The sequence below is a fragment of the Pan paniscus genome, chromosome 4 (assembly GCF_029289425.2).
Source record: "Pan paniscus chromosome 4, NHGRI_mPanPan1-v2.0_pri, whole genome shotgun sequence".
Lineage (NCBI taxonomy): Eukaryota > Metazoa > Chordata > Mammalia > Primates > Hominidae > Pan > Pan paniscus.
Genome location: NC_073253.2, coordinates 143,343,721 through 143,359,067, shown reverse-complemented (window position 1 = coordinate 143,359,067; position 15,347 = coordinate 143,343,721). Strand labels below are relative to the sequence as shown.

Here is a 15,347-nt window from a genome sequence, read left to right as displayed (position 1 = left end):
AGCAAAGAAACAGATCCTCACCTAGAGCCTCCACAAAGGAATGCAGCATTACCGACATCTTGGTTTTAGCACAATCAGACCATTTAAAACTTATGGAATCCAGAAATATAAGATAATAAATTTGTGTTATTTTAAGCATCTGCTTATAGTAACTTACACTAGCAGCAAAATAATGCAAAAACAAAAATAAATCCCAGTATACTTGCAAAACCTCATTTTCCCTATCTACGAAATAAGGTTAAAAGGCCAAATTTGACCAGGCTGTTGAAATAATTAAATAAACTATAATTTATAAAAATGCCTTGTAAAGTGTCAGACTTAAAGATGTCCACTTGGCATTAGGTTTCTTCACGGAACAAGTTATCAGTGATAGTCACTGATAACTTGGTAACTCCTGACCTTCTAAGGGCAAGCTCTAGCTTGATCATGTTGACACCTTCTTCTATAGTTTTGATCGCCAATTGTTGACTCACAGAAAGACCATTCTTGCCAAAACCCAAAAAATAACTCACCTTCCCTGATTCTGATCCAGTCCCATTTGATCTGGAGCGAGAATACTCATTTTTTCTCTCTGCTTCTCTTTCCCTGGAGGAGAAAAAAGTGAATATTCATCTTGTTAACAAATATTGACCCTGGATTATGCACTAAGTGTGTCCCGTGCAAATGACAAGAAGTCAGCTTTCTTCAACTGTGCTGGTCAATGATTCCAAATGGCCGTGACAAAGTCTTCCTAGGATTCTGGCACAATAAAGAACAAGGGTCTATCATGATAGCACTTAGAGTTCACAGAATTGTAATAGAAAATACAATAGAAATCAGCCACTTGGTTAGCTGCCCTTGCTAAGGCTCATTGTTCCTTAGAGAACACAAGAGAAAAAAATAGAATATTTGGAAATTAGCAAAAAGAATAATTTGCATGGAAGGAGCCATAGCAAATGAGAAACAGCCATTCATTCAAGAGGAATGTGACTATATTTTAGACATGCCTGTTGAGAGAAATACTTACAATTTTGCTTTACACATGGTACACTGATTGTTGTACGATTTGCCATCAGCATCACGTACAGGATCGCTCTCCCGAGTACAGCTGAGTCTTCCATTTTTCATTTGTTCCCGATACTCAGCACATTCGTCCTGAAAACAGAGAAGAATGAAGAGCCCCTGGATTACTTAGTCTACTGTATTCTTAGTAAATGTTTTTAACAATCTGAGTAAGAGAAGTTCTTTCACCTCTCTTTATAAGAAACATAACATTGCCGGGTGCGGTGGCTCATGCCTGTAATCCCAGCACTTTGGGAGGCCAAGATGGGTGGATCATGAGGTCAGGAGTTCAAGACCAGCCCGGACAGCATGGTGAAACCCTGTCTCTACTAAAAATACAAAAATTAGCTGGGCATGGTGGTGGGTGCCTGTAATCCCAGCTACTTGGTAGGCTGAGGCAGGAGAATCGTTTGAACCCAGGAGGCAGAAGTTGTGGTGAGCCAAGATTGCTCCATTGCACTCCAGCCTGGGTGACAGGGTGAGACTCCATCTCAAACAAACAAACAAAAAAAACCCTAACATCTAGGTCTGGCATCTGCAGAGAAAAGGGGACCAGAATCACCCATGTTCTAATTATAAGAGATGAGTTGTCATGGCTACTAATGTTGCTTTTAAGGATCTACACAAGGAAATTATAAATATGACTGAATTTAATAGCATATATTAAATGTCAGCAAACTACAGTTTCCCCTTGGTACACTTGGGGGATTGGTTCCAGGATCAAAATCCATGTATACTGAAGTCTGTCAGTTGGCCCTGACAACTCACCTATACAAAAAGTTAGCCCTCCATATATGCAGGTTTCACATCCCACAAATCCTGTATTTTTTATCTAAGTTTGGTTGAAAAAAATTTAAGTACAAGTGGACCTGGGAAATTCAAACCCATGTTGTTCAAGGGTCAATTGTATAGCCCACAGGGAAGATCTTTCCTGCTGCCTGTTCTTACACATAAAGTTTTACTGAAACACATCCTCACTCATTTATTCAGATATTATTTTTTTGCTTCTTTCCCACAACAATGGCAGAGTAAAATAGTTGCAGCAGACATCATATGACCCACAAGGCGCACATTGCTTAAAATATTTAGCTGGCCTTATACAGAAAAAAATTTGCAGGTCTCTAGTGCAGATAGAAGGGAGAGAAAAATGCTGGAGGAAAACCCAAAGTTATGCAAAATGTCAAGGAAGGTAGGCTTGACCAAGTTATGAACAAGACACACAAAATGTCTATCAGACAATTCTAATCAACAGGGCTATTCCTTAAAAGGGAGAACTCAGCCTCCTAAAGCAAAAAAGATGGGAAAAAAACAGAATAGCCAGAGTTTATCAAAGGTAAATATTGGGCCTTTGTCAGATCTGGAAGTGAAGACATGGTTTTGATATTCCAAGGTTGTAAAAAGATAAATAAGGCGACTGCAATTTTATGAAACTGTGTTCAGAGACCCAAAGAGTGACCTTATGTGCAACGTTGCCATGCTGACACTTAAAAATGCCTCAAGAAACATGCTAAACCTTTGCCTAAATTATTTTCTTTTATCCCTGGAAGAGTACTGCTAAATCAGGGAAAGTAGAATTCAGTGAGAGGAAGTAATTTATTCAATGTCTCTCAAGTCCAGGTAGTAGGAGCAGAATCATAACCCAATCTGACTCCAAGGCCTGTGCTCTTTTGTCCTATCATGCTGCCTTGGATCAACAGAAAAGACACCTAAAAAAAGTGGCTCTGTCCAAGGCAAGAAAGAATAATGAAAGAAAATGAAGAGCATGTGATACTGATGAGAACGATTATTGATATGAGGTCTAGATTACCATAAAGAGGGCTCAGGAGACTGGGATAAGGTCATTACATATTGTTAATTATTTCAAGGTGTAAAGAAATCCAAATGAACCCCAGAGCAGTGAAAATGTGCTGATATCTTACCCTGCAACCTTAAGGAGAAACTTCTCTGTTCTCTCAAGGACTTAGCACTGCTTTTACCATAGACTATATACGCTATGTCACAGTCCTATTGTCAAGGAGTTGAGCCCGCCCCAGTTATTGAAATTAGAGGTTGCTCTCACCTGAGTGTTTCCTCCTCCACCACCACTGGAACCATGTCCTGCAGCATTTCTCTGATCTTCCTCTTCTTTCCTCTTTCTTTCCTCATCTTCTTTCTGGCTGGAAATTAGAAAGTGGGAGGTAGGGAACAATAGATTACAGAGAGTGGTGTGCATTTCTTTGAGTTTCTCATTATATGAACAAATCACATATGTACAGAATTATCGAGCATTGAGTTAACATCTACTATGCTGCAGGCCTTCTCTAAAAATAAAAATATAAATTATATGGAGTCCTTTGCCAGGAAGGCGTCTCATTAAAATAAAAGAACACCACATATATATCACCATAAACAAGACAAGGTGAGTAAAGCTGGGTGTGTTGGCTTACACCTGTAATCTCAGCACTTTGGAAGGCTGAGGTGAGTGGATCCCTGAGGTCAGGAGTTCGAGACCAGTCTGGCCAACATGGCGAAACCCTGTCTCTACTAAAAATACAAGAATTAGCCAGGCGTGGTGGTACATGCCTGTAACCCCAGCTACTAGGGAGGCTGGGGCAGGAGAATCACTTGAACCCAGGAGGCGGAAGTTACAGTGAGCTGAGATCACACCACTGCACTTCAGTGTGGACGACAGAGTGAGACTCCATAAGAAAAAAAAAAAAAGACAAGGTGAGCAATTAACTAACACTTCATAAATGTTCACTGGGGATCTCCAGCTGTGTTTATCGCCAATACCTAATGTTCAAGAGGCCTCAAAATCATTATCTTCTCTACCAAATGTATTCTTTCTCCTGGATTTTCTACCTTTCACAAAAAAACAAACACAAAACAGTGGAATCATCTCTAATTGCTTACTGTCCTTCAGCTTGCATAGCTGTCGCCACATGACATTGACTTCACCTTCACAGCATCCCCCACCTTGATCCACTCGCCTTCTAGCCTACCTCCTTGCTCTGCGTAGCTGCCTCTTCCTGGGTTATTTATTGCAGCTCCTCCCTCTACATGAGTAGCAATTCTTAAGTTTAGTACTTTCTTTCTCTTTTTCTCCTGTTTACTGCTAACAAATGAATCTTCCTAAAGGAACAATATTTATGCCACTTACTGTCCTATCTGAACAATTTTTGCAGCTTCCCATTACATGTAGGATTGACCTCGAAATCTCTGGTGTGCATTCAAGGTTGATAAAGTTGGTAAGTTCTGACTAAACTAAATGACTTGCTTTTTTCCTAATTTTAGATCCTTATTCTTGCTGTTCCCCTCTTCTCCTCTCATTACTTTCTGTCATGTCCACATTTTATCCAAATTATAAGGTCTAGTTTTATCCCACCATAAAACTTTCTATTAATTATCCCTTTCTTGAAGTACCGTAACATACTACAGACAAATTTTTCATTCAACAGTTCCTCCTTTGTATTATATTACCTTACGTCTGTGACTAATCTCAGTGGACTACATGATTTCTGAGAAGATTATCTATTTCATTCACCTTTGTATAATCATTATACACATTGTACATTGTAGATGTTTGGTAAATGCTATTGAATGACTTAAATATTCTAGGTGTACTTCCAAACTTTGTGTAAAGACCTACTTTTCATTTTCTGAAAATGTGTTATTTTCAACAATGTAGGTAAGGACTTTGACATTAAAATCTGTGTGTTTTCTTTCCAACGTGAATTGCGAGATAATCCAGAGAAAGGATCCACTTGATAGCAAATAACTTAAGAATTTTACCAAGGAAGTGTGATCTACTGGCAGGGTCTACCCCAGAACTAACAGAGAATGTAATAGCTTAGTTGTATTTATTTTATTTCTAGAACTGTGAATCTTGGCCATTATAAAGAAAAGATTTATTTCAAATGCTTTACAGATAACCTTCTGTTTCTATTACATGTAAGGAAAGGACAAACACCATACATATTATTTGCCTGGCTCATTGCTTCCCCAATTCCACCATCCCACAGTAGTGGTTTTCTTTGTGCACTCACAAGACTGCCTTACACATGGCACACTTGTTGCCATGGGTCTTGCCATCTGGGCCACGCACAGGATCATTTTCTCTTGTGCAGAAAAGTTTTCCATTTTGCAAAAGACTCCGAAATTCATCGCATGTCTCCTAAAAGGAAAAGAAAAGGAGAAAGCTTGAGTATCTTCTGGGAAATTAGTTTATTGAGTTCCTACTAAGTGCTTTATAGAAAAAAAAAAAGAAAGAGAGAAAATGACCTGAGATTTTTTTTTTCTGGCAGTTATAGTGTTCAATTTCTATTAAATACAAAGGACTTAAGAAGGTGGCTGTATTTCTTTTTCCTTGATAGCCCCAAAATCCAGACTAAACCTGCAACCATACACAAGACTCTCAATAAACTTAGTTCTCTGATAACTGGGCACACTCCTTGTTTAGGGTTACGTGAGAAATTGGGACAGAATAAGCAATCACTGAAGATCAAAGAGTTAATTACAAATGGCAATTACAATTGATTTTGTATTTTATTCTGAATTCTTTAGTTCAAGTTGAAATTCAATGAGGATGAAAGAGGGAATTTTTCTCCTAGCTCTGCTTAAAGGTTCATTGCCAGATCCCCTAACTAGTTATATTTAGCAAAAGAAAAATAATATGAGAGGAGAGTTTGTCTGCAGTAGTAATGTGAAATCAGAAATTAGCTCATACTGAAGAATTTTCTCTTGTAGATGTTGAAGAGTGAATCTATTTTTCATACGAACTGCTATTATTTTTAAATTTAGAATTACAACTGTGCAATACAACTGCAAACAAGCCAAACATACAGGATTCCAGGGCGATACTTCTTTAGAGGTTATTTTTAATCTCAATAGTCTTTGATGGGGGCAGGGAAATGACCACAACTTGGAATAAACTACTTGGAGCCAGCCTTTTTGAATCCAAGAAAATATTATTTGGGGATGCTACTTTTTAATCTTTTTCCTAAATGCTGGCACCAAAATATAACCACAGGTAAAGCAAGGAACACATGTGTTGACCAAATGTGGTAATCCAAAAACAAATAGTGTACTAGAAAGAAGGCTGGCTTTGGTATCAGGAAGTCTAGGACTGAATTCTATTGTTCCAGAACTTTGAAATATGAAGCTATTGGTACTGATACTCATACTCCCACTAACTTTACATGCAAGTTCTTTTTCTCTGAATTTTAAATCTTAATATTAATATATGGGAACAGAATAAATCAGGGGTTTGCAAACTGTGACCTGTGAGCAACATCTGGCCAGCCGTTTGTTTTTATAAATAAAATTGTATTGGAGTCAGCCATGCCCATATGTTTGTATACAGTCTAGGGCTGTTTAACAGTCACAACAGCCAAGCAGAGTAGTTGTGACAGAGATTATATGGCCACAAAAACAGAAATAATCTGCTATCTGTTCTGTTAAGAAAAAGTTTCTCAACCCCTGGACTAAATGAACCCCTAGTTCCCTCACAACTGGGGTTTCAGTAATTCCATAGTTATTTTTACAGAGATACTGCAAAATCTCATCCTTTCATTGCAGTATAAACATTCAGGATTACTACCTTTTCAGCTTCTCTTTTGACTTTTGCTCTGGGTTCAGCTCTTTCTTTTTCTTTTGCTTCTTGCTGGCTATAAGAGAAGGGAGGACAAAACAATCATTCCTAGCACTCAATACATACTACCCTAAAGGAGAAATGTCTCTACATAAAAATGGTCCATTACTTCTATACCTCCACCAACTTAGCTTTGGAGTGGAAAGGTAAACACACACCTCTCTACATCATTGTTCTTGTCCTTTTGTTTGTTTGTTTGTTTTTTGTTTTTGTTTTTTTTGAGATGGAGTCTCTCTCTGTCGCCAGGCTGGAGTGCAGTGGTGCGATCTTGGCTCACTGAAACCTCCTTCTCCTAGGTTCAAGCAATTCTCCTGCCTCAGCCTCCCAAGTAACTGGGACTACACGCGTGCACCACCATGCCCAGTTAATTTTTATATTTTTAGTAAAGATGGGGTTTCACCATGTTGGCCAGGGTGGTCTTGATCTCTTGACCTCGTGATCTGCCTGCCTCGGCCTCCCAAAGTGCTAGAATTACAGGCATGAGCCACCACACCCAGCCGTTCTTGTTCTTAAGGTTGTTTAAAGAATAAGACACACATGCCATAGCAAACCAGTGAAGAAACTTTTATGACTATATCTCTTTTGAAAAATAAAGATATTGTTCTTCTCCCCAGAAATAAACTAAGATATCAATTAGATGTTAACTCATTTTCAATTTATTAGCACCTAATGATTACACCTTTGGATTATTTGGCAGTGACCTATGCTTGCAGAGAACAGAAGTCCTAGTCCTTTTATGCCATTAACTCCAGTGTAATTTTGCTCTTAGCACATGGTCCTTTCTTGATGGTGATTCAAGTACCTCTTAGACTATTGAAGAACACCAGAAATAAATGGGCTGAGTATATGGCTTTATAATAGTAAATTTCCAAACTCAATGCAAAGACAGCCTTTATTATCTACCTCCTGGAGAAAACTTCCAATGTCACCCCTCTTGCCCACCCGATGCTGATCTTCTCCCACACTCAGTAGCAGCAGTGGCTGCCGCCCACTCACAAGAAGGCTTCACACATGGAGCAGGTGTTGCCGTGGATTTTCCCATCTAGACCCTCAATAGGATCATTCTCTCTGGTACAGGGGAGTCGTCCATTCCTCACATAATGACGATATTCACTGCACAGCTCCTGCCAAATGAAGCAGAAGCAGGTTTTAAGAATCCAATAACTAAACACTAGAAATCTTCCTCCACAATACCACCTTAAAAACTAAAACATAATGATTGCATGGAAAAGGTGATGCTGAAGGTTGATAGTAACCAAAATGCTTTTCAGAGAACTAGGTCACACATTTGGAACGTGGATTGCTGTTATTTATCTCATTAGAAAACCTTCAGGTCAAATATTATTCTGCACTAGGCACTGTGAAAGATACAGAGAAGAAAAATGTATGGCCTCTTAAATTGGTAAAGGATCTGTGGTATACAGAATAATACCGTTCCACCAAATACGTCTAAGTCTTAATACTTGAGACCTGAGAATATGCTGCCTTACATGGCAAAAAGGGCTTTTCAGATATAATTAAGTTAATAACCTTGAAATGAAGAGATTATCCTGTATTGCCATAATGGGCTCAGTGTAAGGCTCAATCACAAGGATCAGTCCTTAAAACTACAAGAGCGAGATGGAAGACAGGGTGAGAGGGAAATGTAACCACAGAAGAACAGTCAGAGAGATATAACATTGCTGGCTTTGTAGATAGAGAAGGGGGGTCCAAGAACCAAGGAACATGGATGGCCTCTAGATTTGGAGACAAAGAGATGGATTGTCGCCTGCAAACTCCAGAAAAGGGATACAGCTCTGCCAACCCTTTGATTTTAGCCCAGTGAGATCCTTTTTAACCTTCTAACCTATGAAATAAGACAAGAAGTTTATGTTATTGTTGTTGTTTTCATTGTTTTTTATTTTATTTTATTTTGTTTTATTTTAAGTTCTGGGATACATGTTCAGAGCATGCAGGTTTGTTACATAGGTATACATGTGCCATGGTGGTTTGCTGCACCTATCAACCCGTCACCTAGGTTTTTAGCCCCCTCATGCATTAGATATTTGCATGAGGGGGCTAATAATATTAGATATTTGCATGCATTAGATATTTGCATGAGGGGGCTAATATTAGATATTTGCATGCTCTCCCTCCCCTTTCCCCCAGTCCCCAAACAGGCCCCGGTGTGTGATGTTCCCCTCCCTGTGTCCATGTGTTCTCATAAGTGGGTGTTGAACAATGAGAAGTTTATGTTGTTTTAAGCCACTAAAGTGTGCTAATTTGTTATCGCAACCATAGAAAACTAGTACAGAGTTTTTAATTTCTTTGAAGAAAACACATAAAGGCAACTATAAGTTATACTAAAATGAATAATATAACTAAAATATTTTTTAAATTGTTGGCATAACAAGTGATAGAGTTATTAAGTATATTGCACAAATGGGAAAATCTTTAGGGAGCAGTTAACACACAGTCTGAGCCATGAAAAGTGGCCAGAATTTTGGTAGACAAGAGGGATATTCTGACTGTGAGTAATGGCATATAGAAGGTAAAGTTCATTGTATGTTGAAGAACTGGTGAACTCTCCAGTGTGGAACACCCCACTGGACAATGAGATTAGACCAATAATGACATTAACAGCAATAAATATAATATTACAGAGTGACTACTTAAGATATGTGTGACACTGTGCTGTTATACATTAATAAGTTTCTTGGGACTTCATAAAAATAATATACATAATAATAATGTCCTTATCTTATAAGTGAGAAAGCTAATATATGAAGATGTTAACTGTAGGACCTTACTGGTAGGGAAATGAAGCAAGGATTTGAACCCTGACAGTCTGAGCCTAGAGTCCAGTTTTTTAACCACATTGTTTTTGTGACCACGTGATAGAAAGCCATGAATCAATGCTTGGGATGTCCCAGAAACCAAAAGGTGGCCAGTATAATTGGTGCATGGAGAACAATGTAGAATAATAGGAAATGTGACCTATGAAAAGTGGCAGGGATCAGACCATGTATGGCACTTCCAGACACTACAAGGACCTTGACTTTTACTTTGAGTGAGGTGAGAAGCCACTGGGTAGCACGACCTGCCTTATGGTTTTAAATAATTACTTTGGCTTAAGAGTTGAGAGTAGATTGTAGAGAGCAAAGGTAAGAGCAGTAGAAATGAGCTCTTCTAAATCACAGAAGGACAAAAGAAAAGAATAATGAGGACCTAAGGCATAGTCTGCAGGAATAATACAAATGGCAGAAGCGTGTAAAATCTAAAGTGCATCATGGGCCTTAAAGCCAGAACTTTTGGTTCAATTCTTGGTTCTCAAGTTACTAACTACATATAATTATAATTATATATGATATTATTTGTATCATATAATGTTTATGTTAATATATAGTAAATAATATATCAGTATATAATTGTATTATATGTAACTAATTAAATATATTTCTTAACTTCTTATGTCAGCTTCCAAGTCCTCTTCTATAAAATACAGACAATAATATGTCCCTTCAATGGCTACTACAAATATCAGTCATAAAACTTTATGCCATGATGCATACAGTAGCAACGAATGTACAATTATCATTGTTATCACCATCATGTGAGATGTTAAAGAATGCAAACTCAAGACTCAGAGATGCTTTTATCTCCTCAAAATCTCACAGATAATTAAGTGGGATCCCTAGTTGTTGCTGTTTTTAAGGTAAATATTCATATTCAAAAATGTACTTGAGAAAAATCTGAACATCTGTCTCTATTAGTCTGCATTCAGACAGTAAGATAACAATCTATATATACTTCTTTCTTAGGTAATATAATTGACACAATCAGGGGAGAAAATGGTGATTGATCTCTCTACTGCACGAGCAATTAATAGATTTAGTGTGAATAAACTGAATAAGGAAAGGGGAGTACTCTTGTATATGGGGATCCAAACACATTTTCCCAGTTTGCAAAGAAACTAAGAATACTGGAATGAGGAGGAGGGAATAGGAGCCCTCCCTAGGGAGAGTGATCGTTGAATATTTATGTGGCTCTGATGATCTCAAACAACTACCTGAACTGCTTCTCTCTTAACTTTTTCAGCCTCAACTTTCCCTTTTTCTTCTTTATTATTTTTCTTCTCTTCTTCTTCAAGTTTGCTGTAATAGAAAAAGAAGATATAGGCTGAATATGATTCCCTACTCTTTTTGGTAGTACATTTTTAAAAGGAATGAGGATCTTCCAAACCAATAGTCAGATTCAGTCTTCAATACAAATTTATCTAGTCTGAGATGTGCTTTTGCTTTAACCAATAGTACAGATAAATTTAGCTGTTTACATTCCCCCTCTAAAGAAGAATAATTACAAAACAAGCATGCATCTTTATCAGTCTGTGGCCCTCAGGTGATCTTATTTTTTGTAGGTCGCTAATTTTAATTAACATTCTGAATAAAGCTACAATTGTCTTGATTTTATTTCACTGGTTAAACTTTCCTCTCCAAGTAACTACCATATCCGTGATAAAGGCAAAGGGTGATGCTAAGTCAGATGATGGGCTCAAAATCATAATAAACCATGTTTTACTTTAAACTAAAAATTTTAAATATTATTTCAATGGAGCTAATATTGAAGTTGAGATTCAAGGTTTAGATTGCAGTAGTGATTTAAGTCCAGTTAGATTCAACTGCTAATCTTTGGGGGTTGAACACAAGCCTAATATTCTGGTATTCTTGCCATTTTCTACTGACATATAGCATGTTAATGCTGGAAAATCCTTAGCATTTACTACATTTAGTCATTACCACAACACCAGCAAATTGAACGGGTGAGAGAAAAACCCTGGCTTCTTGAATTTCAGGCCACTTTTCTTCTAGTGCTCTACTCTGTCAACCTCTCCTTTTAGGGAATTGTATGCATCCACTTAAGGTTGGATCAAGGCATGTGAAAGTTAGGAGACATTAACTTTGCACCTCAGCAGGTATTATTTAAATAAGTATTTCTCTCGGCATTTATTTTAGGATTAAGTTCAGGAGCAGATTAAGAGCCTAAAAAGGAGAATTAGAAGTGATGATAATTAACTTCTATATTGTCCCACATGATGGAGCTGTGGTCACAGGCTTACCTACACCACTCAGCAAAACAAAGGCCTTAGAAGGCCATGAACCTGGCTTAACAAGGAGACATTTTAGTAAACATTAGGGCATGAGCCTGTTTCCTAAAGGTTTTACTCCACACTAAACCACTTATGAATGTTTGCATTATATAGTAATGTCCTTGAAAAGATAAATAACAATCCTTCCTATTCCATTTATTGTTCAGGCTATTTTAATAGTCTTTATGTACTGACCCCACAGACCTCCATCCAGCTGGCTTCTCCTTAGCTCCTATCTGAATAGACTAACAAATCATAAAATGTCAGGAGTGGGAAAGACATCAAAAAGATCATCCAATCCAAATCATGAAATTTCTGCTCTCTCTTTTTCACAAATGAAGATTATCAAGTGTTTAAAAAAACCATTAAATTGAGGTTTTTCCCTTGACTTAATTGGAAAATAGAAGGATAATTGAATAAATAATAGTATTGTCACTATATGATTCAATATTACTTAATGTCTTATCCATCTGCTTGTAAACCTTTCTAACATATAACTCACGGTCTATACTCTACACATGCATGAAGGATCTGAGACTCAGGGGCGATCATGGATGAAGAAATTTAGTGGGAGAGATGGGGTGGACACTCACAACACACTGGCACACATGGCACACTTGTTTCCATGCATTTTGCCATCTGGGCCACGGACAGGATTATGCTCCCTGGTGCATATAAGTGTTCCATTCCTCACTTGGTCCCGAAATTCACTGCAGATTTCCTGGGAAATGAAAATATTTTCTCAGAGTAGTTTTCTATCCTTCCTGCATCTTTTCCTATTATGAGGAATATGTAACGTAGAGTAAAAGGTAAAAATAAAAGTGATAACACGTAGTAGTAAATCAGTAAGTATTTACAAAGCTTCCGTCATCAACTCAAAATTGTCCCATCATTATAGCAGATCTGAAAATATTTACCATCAAAAAACATACATGTGTGTGTTGTGTTGCATAGCATGGTCTATAAAAGCTAGGAAAGATCAGAGGTGGGAAGATTCCATAGGCAGGCTTAGATGAGAAGCCCTCCTGGAGGAAATGAGAATATTGCTTACCTGTGATTTGTCTTTAGGGGTCTGAGAAAGAAGAGAAAAAACATGCTTAACCTAAGAAATAAATATATATTTTGTCCAGGTATGGTGGCTCACACCTGTAATTCCAACACTTTAGGAGGTCACTGCAAGGGTGCTTGAGCCCAGGAGTTCAAGACAAGCCTGGACACAATAGCAAAACTCTGTGTCTGCAGAAAAATTCAAAATAAAAAAATAAAATAAATTGCCAGGCATGGTGGTGTGTGCCTGTAGTCCCAGCTACTTGGGAGGCTTAGGTGGGAGGATCACTTGAGCCCAGGAGTTCGAAGTTGTAGTGAGCTTTGATCGCACCACTACACTACAGCCTGGGCAACAAAGTAAGACCTGACTCAAAAATAAATAAATAAATAAATTTAAAAAGACATATCTTTATACATAGAGAAGAGAATAAGTCTGATCCCTGGAGAAACTAACATATTTCTGGGAGTAAATTGATTTAAAAAAATTAAAAACCAGGAATGGGAGATGTGGATTTGAAGCAAGAGGATAAGAATAGGAGTGGAGAGAAGGAGGAATATGTTAATACCACTGGAAATATCTAAGAGGATTTGGCAGCTGATCAAACATAATGGATGAAAACACATTTTCAATTCTAAATGACCAATGAAAAGATAGTTTCACCTAGTAGAAACACTTATTTAAAAAAAAATGAGTCAGTAAGAAGGCAAATTTTAAACTGTGTCAACTTTTCCCCAAGTAATGATGAGGTTTGTACTGTTGTGGCTATTGTTAAGAAATAGAATAAACAGGCCAGGTGCAGTGGCTTACACCTGTAATCCCAGGACTTTGGGAGGCCAAGGTGAGTGAATCACTTGAGGTCAGGAGTTTGAGACAAGCCTGGTCAACATGGTGAAACCCCATTTCTACTAAAAAAAAAAAAAAAAAAAAAAAAAATTAGCTGGGCATTGCGGCACGTGCCTGTAATCCCAGCTATTAGAGAGGCTGAGGCAGGAGAATCACTTGAACCTGGGAGGCAGAGGTTACAGTGAGCCCAGATCTGCGCCACTGCACTCTAGCCTGGGCAACAGAGCGAGACTCCATCTCAAAAAAAACAGAAAGAAAGAAAGAAAGATAAATCTTGTATGTAGCTATTATATGAGAATAATTCAACATCTCCACACAGATAAATTTGACTCTGCTATGTATAAAATTATAAAAGCATGGAGAGTGGAATAAAAATAACTGGAAAGTCAGAGGCCCTACTTAATAATCTTAATTGGGTGCAAGAAAACCAACACTTGCTCCATAGCTGGGTGGTGACAAAGCTCAAATATGATAATATATGTGCTTTCGTTTTGTAAATTGGAATGATTGAGATCTTATACTCTGTATTTGAAATAACAGAGATATGAATAATGTAAATTGAAATTAGTAAATGGCATAAGTTAATACTCTAACAACAAATCTAATAAAAGCCAAATATGGGGAAAATTCCTTACAAAAAGTTAACATTCCACTTTTTATGAAATAAACCTCAAAATTTGAATAATTGTGAAATAAAATTGGTATTCTGGACACTTCTAATCAAGACCCTTTTTGTTCAGGTTAAAAATGTTCTTCATTTATTTCAGGCATGAAAATTAAACAGAAAACATTTATTCTAATAGGATAAGTAAAGAATTATAAAGAAATGAAAAATGTCAGGGCACAGCATCAGCATTCCTGAGAATATTACCTTTGCAGCTTCTCTTTTAGCCTTTGCTCTTGCTCTTTCTTCTTGTTGACTGCAAGAAACCGAAAAGAAAAAGAGAGAAGAAATGGATTTTTTTTTTTTCTTTTTTGAGACGGAGTCTCTCTCTGTCACCCAGGCTGGAGAGCAGTGGCGCGATCTCGGCTCACTGCAACCTCCACCTCCCGGGTTCAAGCAATTCTCCTGCCTCAGCCTCCCGAGTAGCTAGGATTACAGGCACATGCCACCACACCCGGCTAAGTTTTCTGTATTTTTAGTAGAGATGGGGTTTCACCATGCTGGCCAGGCTGGTCTCAAACTCCTGACCTCATGATCCGCCCGCTTCAGTCTCCAAAAGTGCTGGGATTACAGGTGTGAGCCACCGTGCCCGGCCAGAAATGGATCTTAATATAGTAGACTAGATCCTTAACTTTCATAGCTTGATCATTTATTGTTTTGACTATTCTCAAACACTGCCAAATATCCACCCATAGTAGTTTATACTTTTATTAGACAATAAACAATTATGATTCACTCTACCTCAAGAGAGTGGTGTGCAAGAGAAAGCCCCTGAATTAGGGAGTAAACCTGTTTAACTTCCCAGTATATATACTGTAATAGTACTTTCTTATTTGCTGATTCTTTTGCATGTGTGATTACTCTTTATGGAGAGGTAACATTTATCTTCTGAGAGGCAGTATAGCATGGTGGTTAAGAGGAAAGACTGTGTTTTTTGGCTGCATAAATGTCTTCTTTTGAGAAGTGTCTGTTCACGTCCTTCGCCCACTTTTTGATG

General features: G+C 37.8%; 1 protein-coding gene across 1 annotated transcript in view; it reads right to left on the bottom strand.

The window, feature by feature from the left end:
• The window catches only part of SPINK5 (serine peptidase inhibitor Kazal type 5), a 191,465-nt gene that overhangs the window by 23,847 nt on the left and 152,271 nt on the right, over nt 1–15,347 (bottom strand). Inside the window, exons 23-31 of the mRNA XM_055112771.2 lie at nt 14,558–14,606; nt 12,389–12,516; nt 10,719–10,803; nt 7,667–7,794; nt 6,620–6,686; nt 5,067–5,194; nt 3,101–3,197; nt 1,007–1,134; nt 513–585 (exon numbers count right to left, since the gene is read on the bottom strand). Coding sequence (XP_054968746.1) covers nt 513–585; nt 1,007–1,134; nt 3,101–3,197; nt 5,067–5,194; nt 6,620–6,686; nt 7,667–7,794; nt 10,719–10,803; nt 12,389–12,516; nt 14,558–14,606 — 883 coding nt within the window. The remainder of the gene's footprint in view (nt 1–512; nt 586–1,006; nt 1,135–3,100; nt 3,198–5,066; nt 5,195–6,619; nt 6,687–7,666; nt 7,795–10,718; nt 10,804–12,388; nt 12,517–14,557; nt 14,607–15,347) is intronic.